Consider the following 18,868-nt stretch of genomic DNA (forward strand, 5'->3'; position numbering starts at 1 on the left):
AATTTTGAGCATTACTTTACTAGCGTGTGAGATGAGTGCAATTGTGTGGTAGTTTGAGCATTCTTTGGTATTGCCTTTCTTTGGGATTGGAATGAAAACTGACCTTTTCCAGTCCTGTGGCCACTGCTGAGTTTTCCAAATTTGCTGGCATATTGAGTGAACACTTTCACAGCATCATCTTTCAGGATTTGAAATAGCTCTATTTTAGGCAAATACTATCTTCTGCAGGATATTTTCCTGTAATTCCTTAGAAAAAAGTTTCCTTTGCAATAGTGTATTAAGAAAAAAAAACACTGTCAGTTTCTACACTCGTTCTTCAGGACTGTCCTGATAGCTCCACAGATTGAAGGAACCTGTTTATACTGTGTGTTCCACTCTCCATGGGCTCAGTTCTCAAGATCATCTCATAGTACAACTATAAGCCATCTACTTTCTAAACAGAAAGGCCAAAAGGCTACAAAGATAAGTTATCCCCCTGTACACAGTCTCCCCAGAAGTCCCACATAACACTCTGACTACAGTCTCATTGGCCAGACTGTGTCAGCTGGTCACTCTGGCTGCCAAGGAAGTGAGGAAATGATCTCTTTTAGCTGCATATGGCCATCTCCTCAACAATGGGATGGTCTAGCTAAGGAGGAAGAGAATGGATACTGGGTGGTGTGTGCCTCACCTATTATTCTCTTATCTCTGATCTTTTCTAGCAGTGGCCTCTTTAGAATCATCAGGAGCTCTGTGCTAGAAGTTAGAAGTAAAGTACAGAAAAGAAAGGTATCTGAGTCAATTATATAAAGAGCTTAAATTCAAGAAATTATTATAATTCTGAGCCTTTATTAAAACTATGGTAAGATAAATTCTCTAGTATACTAAGTAACTCAGTTCTTACTGTGCCATCCATGCCCAGAAAGGCAAAAAGAAACAAAATGAAAGAAAACACCCTACGTGATATGTAGTTTGGAATAACTTCCTTTTTTTTTTAATGTATGTGACTAAGCATTATGCTTTCAAATTTATTTGCATTTTTTTTGTTTTACAGCAAAAATGAAATGTATTAGGGAGAAAAGATAGCATAGAACTAATAAAAAAGAAATCTTTAGTCCTCCACAAAATTAAGCAAAAAAATAGAATACTGGTAATTGAATCAGAATGTATGTCCTTGTGTGTTTGTTTTCTAATGCTGCTATGACAAATTATCACAAACTCTGGCTCCAAACCATAGGAATTTATTATCTTACGTTCCTGAAGACAAGAAGTCTGAAGTGTATTTTGTAGGGCAAAAATCAAGGTGCTGGCAGGCCTGTGTTCCTTCTGGAGGCTCTTTCCTCGGCTTTTCTGGGGTTTAGAGGCTATCTTTACTCCTCGAACCATGGAGTATCACATAGCCATAGCTCCTTTTGCTTTCATTGACATATCCCCTTCTCTCTCTGACTCTGATCCTCCTGCTTCCCTCCTGGCCACTACTGTGATTACATTGGGCCATCCAGATAATCCAGAATAATCCCCCCCATCTCAGAATCCCAAATTTAATTGGGATTAAATCCCTAATACGTGGAAGGTAATGTATTCACAGGTTCCAGAGATTAGGCCATGGACATCTTTGGGAGGCCATTATTCACTCTGCCACAACTTAGAAAATAGTAAAGCACTTATGAAAACTGATTGATCTTAATAAGAAGATCGTGTCAGAGCCACACTGTTGCTGCTTTCATTTTCCCTTGATCTTATTCACAGTCAAAATAAAGAAACTTCATGATGCTGATTTTCAGTATATTTATTCCCTTTGGCTGCTAATCAGAGCTTTACGTTTTACATTTGCTAGGATTTAGTCCAAAATTCTTCTCAGAAAATTCCCTCATGCACCTGAGTAATCGTATTCTTTTCTGTTTTTTGTTTTGTTTTGTTTTCAGAAAAGCAAGACAACAACACAAGAATCGAAGTTATAAAGTCTCTTGTACAAAAACTCCCTCCGCCAAATCGTGACACCATGAAGGTTCTCTTTGGACACCTAACTAAGTAAGTTGTAAAAGTTTCTGGTTGTGTTGTCATATTCTCATTTCCTAAATGACCAATATTTAATTTCAAGTCTCTAGTACAAGAGTTTCTGAATGCATCCATCTCAAATTTCCCCCTCTAGCTGATCTAAGTCTTCCTTCAAAAGCTGGGAAATGTACTTGAGGTAGGAAGGGAGACCTACAAAAGGAACTTTCAAAATAATCTCTTTTCCCTGACTTTTAAACAAGTACATGTTTGCTGACTGATTGCCACAACTGTAGCCAGAGCCCTGGAATGGGCTGGGTTTACTTTGTTATTTTAGTATGATGGCAGGAGCCTGGAATGATTTAGACATGAGTTCAAAACCTAGAGCCATCATGTACCAAGAGTGATGACCACATATAAGTGACTTAAACTCTCTGATAACCAGTTCCTTCATCTATAAGACATTGATGCCAATAGACAATGTGACACCTATGTAAACTGCAGAAAGTGAAGAGGAACTAAAAAGCCTCTTGATGAAAGTGAAAGTGAAGAGTGAAAAAGTTGGGTTAAAGCTCAACATTCAGAAAACAAAGATCATGGCATCCAGTCCCATCACTTCATGGGAAATAGATGGGGAAACAGTGGAAACAGTGTCAGACTTTATTTTTCTGGGCTCCAAAATCACTGCAGATGGTGACTGCACCCATGAAATTAAAAGACGCTTACTCTTTGGAAGGAAAGTTATGACCAACCTAGATAGCATACTCAAAAGCAGAGACATTACTTTGCCAACAAAGGTTCGTCTAGTCAAGGCTATGGTTTTTCCTGTGGTCCTGTATGGATGTGAGAGTTGGACTGTGAAGAAGGCTGAGCACCGAAGAATTGATGCTTTTGAACTGTGGTGTTGGAGAAGACTCTTGAGAGTCCCTTGGACTCCAAGCAGATCCATCCAGTCCATCCTGAAGGAGATCAGCCCTGGGATTTCTTTGGAAGGAATGATGCTAAAGCTGAAACTCCAGTACTTTGGCCACCTCATGTGAAGAGTTGACTCATTGGAAAAGACTCTGATGCTGGGAGGGACTGGGGGCAGGAGGATAAGGGGACAACAGAGGATGAGATGGCTGGATGGCATCACTGACTCGATGGACGTGAGTCTGAGTGAACTCCGGGAGTTGGTGATGGACAGGGAGGCCTGGCGTGCTGTGATTCATGGGGTCGCAAAGAGTCAGACACGACTGAGCGACTGATCTGATCTGATGTAAACTGCTAAGAGAAAAAAAGACAGTGAAAAGACCTAGAGGCCACACAGAGCTCGGTGTGTTTGACAAGCATAAAGCAGACCTGACTGGCTAGAGCCTCATGGATGAGGGACATGGGGGTGGAGCTGAGGTCATAGATGTTAGACCAGTGTAAAACCACATAGGTTCTTGCGGGCCACAGTGAGAAAGTGGAATTCCATTATAAATACAGTGATGAACCATAAAGTGTGTTAAATTGAGGGATTCCATACAAGATCACCCTGGCTGACAGATGGAGAATGATTTCCAAAAGTGAAAGCAGGGAGACCTATACGGAGAAGACTGTGGTAGTTCAGGCAAAAAGTAATGGTAGTTTCACTGGAAGCCTTAAAGAAGTATTTTGATGATGGGTCAAGTCAGATTTGCTGATAGTTAGGATGCAGTGGAGAAAGGAAAGGAGAAATTAAATGTTCCTCTTGGGGTTTGGTTTGGAGCAAATGGAGAAATGGTAATGTTACCTAGATGAGTAAAACTGGGAGAAGGAAAAGGTTGAATAGGAAGAACTAACTGGAGAGCTGTGTTTTGGACACTTTAAGTTTGAAATGACCGTTCCTCATTTGTCTTGTGTTCACACCTTCTTCAGATAATGCAGAGTGCAATATAAGTGATGAGGTTTTAGCTTTCATCAGATACATATAGTAATGTTGAAGCCTGATAGATCGGGCAGTTTTGCTTTTGTGAGATTAAATCTCTTTAATCACCCATTCCTTGGGTTGAGTCATTCCTATGGATTATTCAATTAACCCACTACATAATTTTTAATTGTAAATATAATGCACGGAATTGCATACATGAAAAATTTAGGCAACTGTCATGCTTATAAATCAAATTTGCCTTCCAGTCACTCTTAGCCTGCTGAGCAGAAATAACTACACTTCTTGTATCTACCCTTCCAGACATGTTCCTAATCCTAAGGACATGCAAATATACCTGTGTGTGCTTATTTATTGCATTAGAGTATACATTCTACACATATTGTTCTGCAACTATTTTTGCAACTCATGGACAGCTTCCCATTTCATTAAGCAGGTATCTGATTCTTTCTAACAGTGGCATAGTATTCCATGGGATGGATAATCTATAATTTGCTTCACTGTTCACTACATTAGGGAACATATTTCAATCTAATTCATCATATTTCCTTCTTACTATTTCACTCCCACCAGTGGAAGCTGTATCAAAGTTCAGAAGATCCCTTATTTTTAGAATGCCCCTGCTTGTCACGTCCATATACTGCCTTTGGTGGGAAACCCAGTATGGTTTCTTGGTGAAACGATGTTGGGCTTTGAAGAAACAGAGATCTACAGTCAAATTCTTGTTCTATACTTTATACTCCCTTTATGATCTCAAACACGTAAAATCATATTAAATAATATCAACCATATCTTGTGGTTATGAGAATTAAATGAGATAATGCATATAAAAAGTCTGGCACAAGGTAAGCATTCCTCAAATGCTAATTCTTTTCCCTTAGGTTCCAGGCACACCATGAAAGGAATTTCAAGTTGCATGTAAATACTGGAGTGCTTATCTCAGTAATTCTAACTGGACAAAGTCATTAAGCAAATGGAAAAGTATACTCTTTAACGCTATGTAATACCTAGTCTCAGAGATCTTGAGAAATATCCATTACTCAGTCTCAAGTATGCCTTTGTTTTTCCAACTGAAAGAACAACTATAAAATGAAGAAACTGAGAATCAGCTAAATCCTACTTTGAAAACACACACATGCACACACACACACATACACACACACAGTGAAGACAGTCTATCCAATTAAAAACTTTGAAAGGATGAGAGTCATGCCACACAATCGCAGTATTAGCAATTAGTGCCTGATCATGTCTTATATTTAAATTAATTCCCTAATTTTGTTAGAACTTTCGTTCAATTCAGTAGAGATGGAAATAGATGTTTTTGATGGAGATTTCAGATCGGGTTATTATATCACCTTCACAGCATCCACGTGATACAGGTTTCCATTTTAGATGGAGAGAAAGTGTTGTTTGCTTGCCGCCCACCTTTCTTGAGTTGTGTGACCATATTCCACCCTGCAATGATTTATAAACAGGGTTTAATTATGCACAAGTATGTGCACATGATTATATCTTGTTAAGCATTTCTTGCTAAGTTTTTGATAAACAGCCAATCGTGGCATGTCATCAAAGCTTGAGAAGACTAAATAAGAAGATTGTTTAACGAGAATTTAAATGTATTCATGTTTGAAAGAATCATTAGAATGTTTTCCTTAGTCTTGATGTATTTGGTAGTTCTTCAGAAAATCTACCATCAACACTTGTATGTAGTGTTTATTCCAAATTGTTGCAAATATATATATATTTTGAAGTTTGTTTAGCAAAGGTCAGGGAATGCAATGAAGTGCCAAAAATTCCACTTGACCTACGTTGTACTCTATAGCCAACAGAATAGAAGTCCATTTTTGCAAAGCTCTGAGTTAAACATTCCCTTGAAAGCAGAGCAACTCCCAACTGAGAAAGTTTAATGCACCACAGTTGAAGTAGAAGCTGGATGCAGGTGCTATTCACAAAAGCCAGAATTTTTAAAGGGTTATGATTATATTAAGCATGTGCGTGCATGCTCAGTTGCTCAGTCGTGTCCCACTCTTTGTGACCCCATGAATTGTAGCCCACCAGGCTCCTTGTCCATGGAACTTTCCAGGCAAGAATACCGGAGTGGGTTGCCATTTCCTTCTCCAGGGGATCTCCCTGACCCAGCGATGAAACCTGCATTTCTTGTGTCTCCTGCATCCCCTGCATTGGCAAGTGGATTCTTTACCACTGCATCACCTGGGAAGCTCATGTGAAGCATAAGATTACATAATAACCTCACAGGCTGAATAGTCTCATAGTCCAGAGTCCTCATTCTCAATCATACTCATGGTGAAGTATGTGCTTCTGCTGTGATAGATTGAGACCAGGAATTCAGAATACACTATCATCTCAAAATGTCATCAGCCAGAAATCTTTATTAATAGGCACTTTCACCAATTGACATTACAGTGATAAGCGCTGGAAGGTCCCGTGATACCCTCTGAATCATATAAATGGCATGTTCTATCTCTGAAAAATATGTGGCCAGTGCATGTTCCTTCGGCCTGCTTATTTGAAAAGGCAGGCAGGCAAAGTGGAGATGAAGTTAATGGGAAGGCAGACCTAGAAAGATAAGCGTTGCTTGTTGATGGGTAGTAGCTTGAGGTTGAGAGCTAGGCAGCGAGGTTATATAAGAAATAGAGAACCACTGAGACTTCATCTGTTGGACATTTGCATGATGTGCTCCGTGTTTATGAAAGAGTCCTCCAACAATAGAGTGTGGGGTGAATGAGATAGAAGAAGAAAAGAACCCAAGAAGCTACTTGGAGAGGTAGTTAGATTGGAGTGATGAATCTTGGATGGAAAACAATGGTCCAAACCCTGCGACTTCTCAAAGGAAAATTCCACTCAGCTTTTGCTTCTCTCATTTCTTCAACCCCCTTATTTAGTCAGTCATAGGGATAAGTCTCAACCTACTCCAGTACTCTTGCCTGGAAAATCCCACAGACGGAGGGGCCTGGTGGTCTGCAGTCCATGGGGTCCTAGGAGTCGGATACGACTGAGCAACTTCACTTTCACTTTTCACTTTCATGCATTGGAGAAGGCAATGGCAACCCACTCCAGTGTTCTTGCCTGGAGAACCCCAGGGACGGGGGAGCCTGGTGGGCTACCGTCTATGGGGTCGCACAGAGTCGGACATGACTGAAGTGACTTAGCAGCAGCAGAAGCAGGGATAAGTCTGGGGTTTCAATGCCAAGTAATTGTAAAAATAGTTCCTTCAATAGCAGTAAAATGGCAAAAGAAGACACTGTTTAGAAGGGTGCACTTTTTTCTCTATTTTGAAATACAGACAGGGAAAAAGCAAGATGAGCTTAGAGAAGAATAAGGAAATAGAGTTAACTCTGTTTTGTTGGTGTGAGTTGAAACAAGCCCTCTAGATCTGCTGGTGGGGATGTCCCACCCAGCATGGTGGGAACCCATAAATGTAATATAGCTCAAGAATGAAAGCCTTTCAGATCTTATTGCCTTTTGAGCCAATATCTTAATGCCATTACCTATCCTAAGGAATGGTGGGGGAGGCAGGTAGCTTATGCAAACCAAATTTTACTATTTACACGAGTAGAAACTTGGAAACAACCTAAGCATTCAGGGACAGGGGATAGTTATACAGAACATGGCATATCATATCAGCTTAATAAAATGTAGTTCATAGCTAGTTGTTTTTTTAATTAGGGAAATCCTTGCATTAAGTCAAAGTCAGGGATACAATATTTTATATACTCAAAGAGAGTATAAGTGTAAATATGTGGGAAAGTTGTGCATTTAGAAAAGACTGTAAAGCTGCTTGCTGAGATGTTAATATTTCTTTCTTAGAGTTGTTGAATCATGAAAGAATTTTTTCTTTGTGTGTTTCTTCTTCTCTCCTAGCAGTGGGATAGAAAGAGACATGGGGTTTGAGAGCCGGTAAAGAGAATAGGTTTTGAAGTTAGGCAGAAGTGAATGTGAGCCTTGGCACTGCCACTTACTGGACGCATAACTGTGAACTGACTTAACTCTAAGCTTCCTTTTTCTCATCTGCAATTCAGGATTCATAATAACACCTATTACCGTGGTTAGGAGTGAAAAGAAGAATCCTTTGAAAGAATCTTGCACAGTACCTAGCACATAGTAGGTCTTGGATAAGCATTATACATCAACATTTATTATTTTTATTATGTGAGAAACATAAAATAATTCCTAATGAAATAAATACAGGAAGAACTGCTGAGGCTGGGTTGCCAAATTTCCTGACTTCCAGAAAAATTCTTTAGCTCACCACAACATCTTTTGCCAGAACCTGAGTTCCGACTCTGGCCTAACTCGGCCAGGCTCCCCTGGTCCCCATGAGCTGCCTTCTTTGGCGGGCTGACAGACCACCTGACACCTCCGTGGGGTGCCCAGCCCCTGTGTGAATTCCCTGCACAATTCTGTGCTGTCACCAACTCTCCGTCAACCTGATCTGAATCTTATCCCATGTTCTCAAATCCAGCTGTTTTCACCTTCAAAGTGGTATCCTGCTGATAAGAAAGCCTGGTCCACTTGACTTCTACGCAGGCATCGGGACACTGGTGACAGACACGGGTCCTCCTTCACTTCCCGTTCAGAGCCTTCCGTTATAGCAGTATCCTAGGGACAGAGAGTCCTCTTGCCTTGTTGTCTAACTTATCAGAATGGTTCTCACAGTGAGGATTTCCTACCAGGCAGGGCAGCACACTGGCCATGTGGAAGCCTAGTAAGTGAGATAATCTGAAGCCAGTAGGGCCTTACCCTTGGCCTCAAATCCCCAGTGTAAACACTCCTAGAATTTTACCAGCTATATATCCACCTGTCATTGATGCTGACCTTTTCAAGTTCTAGAATTCCTGCTGCTGTTACTATAAATAAACTGTCCTAGCTATTGCTGAAGTCTTTTTTCACATTTTTATTTCCAGGATAAAAATAATACACGAGAATTACAGAAAACTTAGAAGATAAATACAACAGTATTTTTCACTGTTAAACTCGTTAGCCAGATTTACTTTGTGGCATGCATTTTGGAGGCCAAAACAATCTCAAATGTTTGAGGATGGGTAGGGGAAGATATAAAAGAACATTCAATCCCCAACGAGGTATACATCGTCCAGAGAAAGTTAAAATATCTTAGAAATGTGTAGCATTTAGAGGTGCTTAAAATAATGTCATTCACTGATTTTCAAAAACAGCTTTGGAAGAATATATTTGCTGAAGATTTTAGGTGCAAATAAACATTGTTGTAGGAGACTTGCACTTTGTAAAGTAGGCTAAGAAAAGCGTCCAGCTGTTCTTTGAATTCCAAGGTGAAAAAATGATATGGCTGGATAGACAGATCTCATGGAAGCATGCCAGTTGAATGCTTCATTGAAAGGTGAAACTGTTGAGCTGTGGCTATTTTGTGCGAGTAAACTGATATTTAAAGCTTCTCTGTGATCTTCATGGATGTTAAATAAAATATTCTACAAAGGCATGTCAGAAGAACTCCAATGACGATGACCTAGAAGTATAGGGATTGTATGAGGAAATGATGCTGAGGAAGTAATTCATCTACCCAGCCTGTAAAATGGTCCTGTGGGTGTTTCTGAGCTTTTGGGAGGGTGGGGGGATGAGGCATAGCCTGAGATGGACTGGAAAGCCTGTGAGTCCTCACCCTTCTCCCTGTTTAAGAGTGATGGCTGGTGAAGCTCTGCCTCCCATCAAGGCCTCTGAAAGCTCTGCTCTGGTGTGCCTTGGAGCAAGCTGTGTTTTCCTGTGCTGCCTTCTGGCACTCCACCCTTTTTCTGTACACTTTGGTCTCTCACCCAACCACAATACCTGATATCCAAAGACTTGCAGGCCGTGGGTATTTTTACTGGAAAATAAAGAACCTGAGCAAATTGTTATTTTCCCTTTTTCTCTTTCTTTTTTTTCCCCCTGAGAAACAAGGGCTGCAAGTTGTTTGAAATAAGCCAGAAGCCTAATAGCTCCTTTGCTTGTGTGTTTGAAATGGCACCCTAATCACTTTGAAGAGCTAATGTACTTCCTATGGGTCTGAAATTTCTCAACTGGACTCCCGTGGCAGAATTTGGCCTGGTAGTTAAGAAAATTAATTACTCTGATCCTGAGGATGAAGCAATAGTTCCCAACTCCCTGTAGTAATCATTAAAATGTCATCTACTTAGGAGACATCTTGGCATGGGATTTATAAGGTTTGTGAGCATGGGACTAAGGTTCAATGATCCTTCCACTGGTGGATCCTTGTTCTGCAGGAAGGCTTTGGGAGATAAGGTTTTTAAGACGGGAGTAAAATGACTTTAGATCTTTTGATTTAACATTTGAATGTTAACATTAACCACTGAATAATAGAAAACAAAGCAAAACTTAACATGGCTACTGCCCATTTATCACTGTCTTCTCGACTATTAGTGATGGCCCATCTCATGGGGTATTTCCCTCCTAAAAGGTAAGTTTTTTTAAGCTGTCCCAGCCTTCTCCATGATGAATCTTAGCCTTTTACCTAGAGGGAAAGACCCAGGGATTTAGAATCAAAAGACATAGGCTCAAATCCCAACCTCAGCCCTTAGAAACTGTAAGCCACTCAGTCATGTGTGACTCTTTGTAGCCTGCTGTTCCCTCTTTCCATGGGATTTTTCAGACAAGAGTACTGGAGTGGTTGCCATTTCCTACTCTAGGGGATCCTCTTGATCCAGGAACGAACCCAAGTCTCTTGTGTCTTCTGCATTGCAGGCAGATTCTTTACCCCTGAACCATCAGGGAAGTATAATATTAGGAAAGCCTTTAATGCCTCTAACCCTCCCTTTTACTTATCTGTGAAATAGGTCAAGTAAATTCACACTGTGAAAATGTTAACTGTGGAGTCCTATCCACTCATTCCTTCAGGAAGTCTTAAAGGAGTGCCTACTGTATTCCAGGCGCTGGACTAGATCAGAGATTGGCAAGCTATGGCCATGGATGACACCAGCCTGCTGCCTATTTTTATCAACAAAGTTTTATTGGGAAACACAACATACTTATGTGTTTATGTATTGCCAGTGGCTGTTTTCATGCTACAGTGGCAAAAGTTAAATCACTGTAACAAGTTGCACAAGGCCAAAAATAGTTACTATCCAACCCTTTACAGAAAGTGTTTACCTACCTTTCAATTGAATACCAGGGGCACAAGGAAGACTCCTACCCTCACTTATCCTATGGTTTCCCAGGATTGATAAATGAGTAAACAATTATAATAAATACAGTGTGATATCACAAGACACTATGAGAGCACCAAGCAGGAGCTGACGTTTAGCCAAGAGAAACCAAAGAATGCCTCCCAGAAGAGAAGACATGGGCTATTTTTAAGGATGTCATTTTGGCAGACAAAGGCCTCTATAGGCAGAAGGAAGACTGTGTACAAAGCGGCAGGAAGAAGGAGAATTACAGTACGATAAAGACATGGTGACTCCTCTGGAATGATAAATTAGGAACCATAAAAGAGGGGATAGGACAGAAGCCCAGAATGTAGTAAATTAGAGCTAAATTGTGATGAACCTCATATGCTTTGCTAAGGAGTTCGAAATTCATTCATAGACACTAGGTAAATCACTGAATGATCTGAAGCAGGCAGAGATGTGATTTGACTTGTATTTATAAAGATCACAATCTTTTTAAATGTGAAGAATAACTAGTAGGAGGGCAGCACTAGATGTAGTAGGAGTAGTTAAGAGGCTGATACAGTGTCTAAGTCTGAGATACCATTCTAAGGGAGTGACGGGGAGAGGAGGGAAAGGGATGGCTACAAGAGGCATGGAGGGGGTAGATTCAATAGAACATGCTCAGTGAGTACATGCAAGAGGTTAAGAGGAAAGAAGATTCCAGCATGGCACCCAGGAACTAGCTAAATGGTGAAACCCTTAACTCAAACAGAGCAAAAGAAGAAAATTAGAGACATGAAAGAAGTTGAAATCTTTTGGACATGATGTGATTTGGTCATTGTTTATATTCTATTAAAGAATAAGAAATCTATGTTGGAATGCAGGAAAGCTGATTGGGATCTAGGTATGAATCTGGTAGTCTGGTTTAAAGATAGCACTGGGTGAGGTCATGAATAAACCCAAGGGAAGGTGTGAACCTAGAAGAGAGCTGAGGAAAGACTCCTGGGGGTGTCCCTATTGAAGAAGCGGCCAGAGGAAGAGATACTTGGAAAGGAATCTGAGAATAGTAGGCCTGGTTATAGAAAGAAAACTTGATGGAGCAGAGGTATTTTATTTTGTGGCTAAAACTACTGCTTCCAGAAAAGGGACCCAGAAATTTCTCATGGTAATGGGACATTGAGCAGATATTCTAGTAGTGCTGCTGCTGCTGCTGCAGCTAAGTCGCTTCAGTCGTGTCCGACTCTGTGCGACCCCATAGACGGTAGCCCACCAGGCTCCCCCGTCCCTGGGATTCTCCAGGCAAGAACACTGGAGTGGGTTGCCATTTCCTTCTCCAGTGCATGAAAGTGAAAAGTGAAAGGAAAGTGGCTCAGTCGTGTCCGACTCTTAGCGACCCCATGGACTGCAGCCTACCAGGCTCCTCTGTCCATGGGATTCTCCAGGCAAGAGTACTGGAGTGGGGTGCCATTGCCTTCTCCATCTAGTAATGATGATCTCCTATTCTAACATTCATCCTTTGGCTCTTGAAAAATCACGGGAATGAATATATAATAATCCAAAAGGAAAAAAAAATTGTTCTATAGTATAGTGAGTTCTTGGAAACATTGGTAAAAATGGAAATTATGACCAGGTTCCTTCTACCATTAGCACATGGGCTTCAGGAGGGCAGGAATTTGTATCATTTTGATTCTTGCCACATTTCAAGAGCCTACTACAGTGTCCCACACATTGTGGATACTCAGTGATTTTTGTTGAACAATCACATGACCTCATTGAAGAGAAGAGGATCATTGAAAAGTCATTGATAGTTCCAATTAAGGCCAACTTCTTAAGCCTGGAATCTTAGAAACCTGATATAGACTAGGACTAGGGAATATTCCATTTCGAGGATATTGTTAAGTGAATTGTTTTTCTCAAGCTTCTGTCTCCTCACCTTATGTTTATCTTTTCATCATGATGAAGAGAAGAACAGCTCTAATTAGAAAAGAGGCAATATTAACATTCATCATGTTAGGAGGTCCAGAGTATAATGATCAATGGGTGCTCAACAAAGCTGACTTTGCTAAGTCTTAATCAGGGACTCCGTGACCACCCACCAGTGTTGGAGCCTTTTAAATCAATCACTACAGCCCAGAATGGGATTGCCAGTTCTTCTAATTGTTGATTATCTCAGATTTGTAACAGATCTTGGAATTTCAAAACTTGGATTTTTTTTTTCTCCTGTCAGTAGTCTCACTACTCAATTAAAGAATCTCTATCTCTCTTGTCTCGTCATATCATCCAACCTTCCTGTCCATCTTTTGTTCCAGATCCAATATTGACTTCCTATTACCTTGAATTATTTAGCATCAGGTAAGGAGAAAAAATTATTATTACCAAGGCTTGACCTCTGCTTATAAGTGGATAAAGAAATTCAGTTCCCCTGTTTTATGGAGCGGAGACACATAACTTCAAAATAGAAGGGGGAAAAAAATCAACCAGACCTCAAGTCACCTGATTTCCAGTCCACTAGACCACACTCTGCTTCCTTGCCAACACCAATATGCGATTGTTTCCAGGGAAGAAAGAGGGAGAAAGACCAGCCAACTGTGATAAAGGCACAGGCCCATCACTCAAATAACCTGTTTTTGCACATCAGCTATAACCCCAACCTTTTAAATAAAATTACCAAATTATTTAGTGGAGTGACATATTAAAATAGGGGTTTCCTTGGTGTCTGTCCTTCCGTCTCTCTCTCTCCCTCTAACACATTGCTTTCCACCTAAGAAACACTGGCAAGTTTTATCTCCAGGGGTCCTTTTAAAAAACAAGCAGAAAGAAGTAGAACATATTTTTTTTAAAGGTGGTGATGGAGCTGTCTTTTGCCACCTTCTTTCTCCTCCTTAAATGGAAAGCACTGAACCCAGATGCCCAACCACGGAAGATACTCTTCCAGAAGCAGCATCTGGCTTCCTGGCAAGCCCTTCAGGCAAGTCGTTTGGGAGCTTTGCAGTTGTCTTTTGGTCTGTCACGTGTATCAGATACCATGGCCTCTCTGGCTGGCATGTCCAGGCAGCTGCCAATTCCTTTTGCTTCACCTTTAGTTCTGAGAACTAGCTCCCTCATTTTCATTTCTTACTGGACTTATTTTTCTCCCCACTGCCCATAAGAATTCCAGGACAAGACTAATTTCTCACTGCTGTCGGCCTGTCAACTTCCTCTCCAGGCTTCTGTCTTTTGAACCCGAGTGAAATCTTCAGCCATTTAGTCCTACACTAAAATAGGTTACTTTGAATAATATTTCTTAGCCACTTCTTGTCAGCATAGTTCCTTGTAAACTAGGGGTGGGGGGTGGGGGGAGGTTGTTCCCTGAAAAGAAAAACAAAACATTCCATCGGAGTAATTTATTCTGGTCCGTACACAAGATATGAAAGTATTCCTGGCATTTGTGTATTATTTAGTTAAATCATATCGGCTCCCCCACATCCTTGTCACACCACGAACAAAAGAGCATCTCAGGACTGCAGAAGAGGAGACAACGCGGCAGCATTTTACAAATAGCTGCCGCTTCAGGACACTAAAATTTTCTTTTTTTCTCTCTCTCTTTTACCTGTTAATGTAAATACATTTTTTCACTGGTGAAGGATTCTGTGGGGCTTTTTTTTTATGGATAATTGTTAAGAACACAGAGTCCAATGGTAGCCCACGCACCAGGAAGCTGTGACAAGGTGCTGACAAGTCCGGCAGCGGCACCCAGAATGCAGAGGAGAAAGCAGAAATTAGAGCTGCAGGGTGACATCCAGGAATAGTTAACACGGGGTAGCTGCACATTTCCACGTTGCTGGGGGTTTTGCCTCGTGCAGGAAAAAGTGCAGCTTGTATACGAGATTTCAGATTTCAAGACTGTGTTGTCTGGGTTGAGAAAAGACTGGGCTTTAATAACGGACAGAAGGAAATCGCAGACATAAGTAATAATTAGTCTGTGGCCAGTGGCAGATTAAACCCATACTTGACTTTGAAGGGGTATGCAACTAAAACCCAGACTCACCTGAAATGACAGCCTCTGGAGGACAAAGAAATGAATTTAAGAGCTGTTCAGATCAGGACATTGGGAAGATCTTTTGAAATCATCTATAAAACAGTAGAGCTCCAATTTAATATTAGGATTTTTAAGGCTTTTTTAATCTCTGTCTCAATAATATTTTGTGGTCTTTAGTTTTTCCTCAGGTTAATTTGTTTTCATGTGTACAAAGGAAGTTGGAAATAACCTTCAGAACTTAGAAGCTTTATATGAAATACGGCCTTCTATAAACTTTTTCTCACTTCTAGTAATTTCTTCTCCTCTGTCATACATTCTTTTAAACCAGGCTCTTTACACTGACAATTTCCCCTTTCTTTTGTTCTGCCTTTTGTCCCAATATCCTCCTCCTCCTCAAATTCTTCTTCCTACACTTCTCTCTGAGAACTGTCTTCACTTTCAAAGCTTTACAGATACATCATCCATTTCCCCATTTATTCTTGATACAAATACAGATCAAGTGCCTATCATGTGATAGATGCTGAGCTGGAAATAAGGATAATTTTACCAGGAAAACAATCAGTTCCTGGGATCTGGGAACTTGATTCAGTTATGTTATCAGTCTCTCTGCCCTTATCTGGGAATGTTCATGTCCCTCAATCTTGACTTTAACTCCCAACTTTCTGACTCTTGCCCTGCCCCTCCTCTCCTCACAGAGATATGCAAGCCGGCCTATCTGTTGTAGGCATTTAGTTAATCCATCCATGTGATTAGGAAGTCCCTGCTCTTCTTTGCTTTCCCACTTTCAAAGAGAGAAGTACAGACACTTCCCTGGTGGTCCAATGATTTAGACTTTACCTTCCAATGCAGGGGCAGAGGGTTCCATCCCTGGTAAGGGAATTAAAATGCCTTGTGACCAAAAAAACCAAAACATAAAAAAGAAGCAATATTATAACAAATTCAATGAAGACTTTAAAAATGGTCCAAGTCAAAAATATCTTAAAAAAAAAAAGAGTGAAGTAGAACTTTTAGGAGCAAGGCCACAGCAAGGAATAGGCAAGATACAGTTGCTGGTGGTCGGGCAATAAAAACACTTTTTTCCTACCCTCCATTTAATGTCAGTCAAGACGCACCTCTTAATAAATCTTTTCCCTTTATCAGTGAGTTCACTTGCTCATTCATTCATTCGTTCATTCATGAATTCATTTAGCTCATAGTGTTTGGGATACGAAAAGATACAAGAAATTACCCCTGCTCTAAATGAATTTTTATCTAATTAATTCATGTCTCTTAGACATCAAAACCGAATGAGTGTTCTCAAACAGGGAAAAGACATGCAAAGTGTGATACTTCACTTAAATCTTATTATTTTCCTTTTGAACACTTTTTGAACAATCATTTTACATTCCAGAAAAATCCCACCCTCAAAAGCATCTCTTCTCTGATTAGAGCACAACTCTGTCCTCTTGGTTCCAGGCTCACCCACCTTTTCCCACTTCTCTTTCATTTCCAGCTGCCATTCCAGAGCTACAACTGCTCTTTTGGTACTGACCTTTGAGTCATCAGAAAGAGATTCCATTTACTCTCCCAACGCCACATTTCCTGTTTAGGGTCAGACATCCCCCACAGAGATAGTGAGGTATTTTATGGGTGGTTTACACGTCCAGCTATATTTTTTTACCTAATGGGAAAGGAAAAATAAAATGCATGCCGCATTCTCTTTGCCCTGACTTTGAAAATAACCACTAAAAATATTTTCATATCACACTGAAATATAAAATATTTTCATATTACATTGAAAATAACCAATTCCTAGGGAACCAAGCTTTTAAAGTAATTCATACTTCCCTGGCAGTCACAGGCATTTACCCTTCTTCTCCACAGAGGCAGGCCTGTTTTATTCACCCCTCATCACATTCTTGCTATTCTGTGCTTGAGTTTCCCCTCCAACACTCTATAGTAGGCTAGGTAGGCTAAGAAGCAGGTGACTACATAAAGTAAAGATTCACTGCCACATTCTAGTCATTTCTCATCCCAAAGCACATTTATCCAAGAAATGTTGATATAGAAGAAAACAGACATGAGGTTGCCATATAAAAGAAAATGGACTGTGGCCACGGAGATAGTGGGGGCAGGGAGAGAGATAGCCAGAGAGATGTTCTGTTCATCAGGAACACAGCCACCTGAAAAATACCAGCTAATTAGCTGTCTGTAGCCACAAAACACAGCAGTTTAGTGCAAGAAGTGAACAATACTTTACCTAATTGAAACTACAGAGCAGACTTAGGTAGGCTGCGTGCAATTACAGACGTTGGAAGTCAGCCAGGACACTGAGGTTAACAACCCCTTCTCACAAAAAGCACCACGGGAACATCAATGACCACAAGTGGTAAAGGCCGGCATCCTGCGGCCCATCCAGAAGGCCTCACCTCTCACAACCTAGGCTCCATCACAAGGGCGTAATGGTGTCAACTAACTGACTGGAAGAAAGAGTGCCCTCTATCGGTGTGCCTGGGCTCGGGGTGTGTGTGTGTGGGGGGGGGGGTAATGGGTGTGGGTGCGCGCGCATGCGCATGCACATGCTCAGTCATTTCTGACTCTTCACGATCTATAGACTGGGCCCTGTGCTGTGTGACTAATTCAGCCTTCTTGGGAAGCAAGCTTTGAAGAGGTAGAATGGAGGGAGATTTAAATAATGGAGGACATCCCAGGTGTCAAGTGGTAGACAAAGGGAACTGTGAGGGATCCACCATCTGCTCATCTCGTGGCCAACACAAAGGCTGCCTACCATCTCAGAAAGTTCTAGTTCAGAATTTCTCAAACTTGAAGGTGCTTATTGATCAAATCACATAGAGATCTTGTCAAAAATGTAGATTCTGATTAAAGAGGTCTGGAACAGAGCCTAAGATTTTTGCATTGAGGACAAGCTTCCAGGTGCTGCTGTGTGGGAACCAAACTTTTAGAAGTCAGGGCTTGCAGAAAAGACAGCAGAGACTGGATGAAGAGATTGAGAACTTTAAAATGAGATTTAACACCCACAATAATCAGGCTCACTTTCATTGGTCTTAGGAACCAAAGGAAGCAGAAACAGAAAGAGTTCAAACTATAAAGACTCCAATCTACTCCTAAAATAACTTTTACTATTAGAGGATGCAAGAGGCCCAGATTTTGTTCCTTGAACATGTTTCATGAGTGAGATGGCTACTTTAAACAGTATAGCATTTCCCACTCACTGGCTGATACTGTAGCTGAGACACCCCAGCCAGCAGTGGTCTGGGATGACCTCCCAAGAACTAAAACTGTCTTTTAAGGTGAGTCAAGAGAACACAAGATGGCTGAATACAGACCCTCAAAACTTGATCAATGGGCAGTGAAGGGAATAATAATCTTCCTCCAAAGCCTATAAAATACAATCAGTGTTGGTGACAAACATCAAAGAATGGGCCATTTTAAGCTTATATTATGCAAACTCAGTTTATTGCTATGTGCTGTGAAGCCTTTCATGATAAAAGCTGCAAGTACTATTAAAGACTTAATTGATAGGTGGATTAATGATTATATTCTTTATCTAATCATTTCCTAGGTGCTTTTTAGACTAATATCTACATATTTTGTGACTGCTTAATGATAGAATTCACTTTAGATGTATGGAAACATGTACACACAGATATACAAACACATGCTTATAAGCAAGACCCAGTTAGCCCCCGGTGAAATTAGTATGGGTTCCTACATTTAGACATTGCTGTGAACAAATTTTAAACTAGATAAGGCTAATGTTTGAATATACATTTATCCTAATATATAGCTTGTCAGTATGCTACTTGCCAAAGATATATAAATTTAGGATAAGATACAGATATATAT

The 18,868-nt window shown here is 40.6% G+C and overlaps 1 protein-coding gene across 1 annotated transcript in view; it reads left to right on the forward strand.

Annotated features, from left to right (window-relative positions):
- The window catches only part of ARHGAP15 (Rho GTPase activating protein 15), a 702,765-nt gene that overhangs the window by 636,559 nt on the left and 47,338 nt on the right, over positions 1-18,868 (forward strand). Inside the window, exon 14 of the mRNA XM_010853686.1 lies at positions 1,905-2,010. Coding sequence (XP_010851988.1) covers positions 1,905-2,010 — 106 coding nt within the window. The remainder of the gene's footprint in view (positions 1-1,904; positions 2,011-18,868) is intronic.

The sequence above is a fragment of the Bison bison genome, unplaced genomic scaffold (genome assembly GCF_000754665.1).
Source record: "Bison bison bison isolate TAMUID 2011002044 unplaced genomic scaffold, Bison_UMD1.0 scf7180017864330, whole genome shotgun sequence".
Classification (NCBI taxonomy): Eukaryota; Metazoa; Chordata; class Mammalia; order Artiodactyla; family Bovidae; genus Bison; species Bison bison.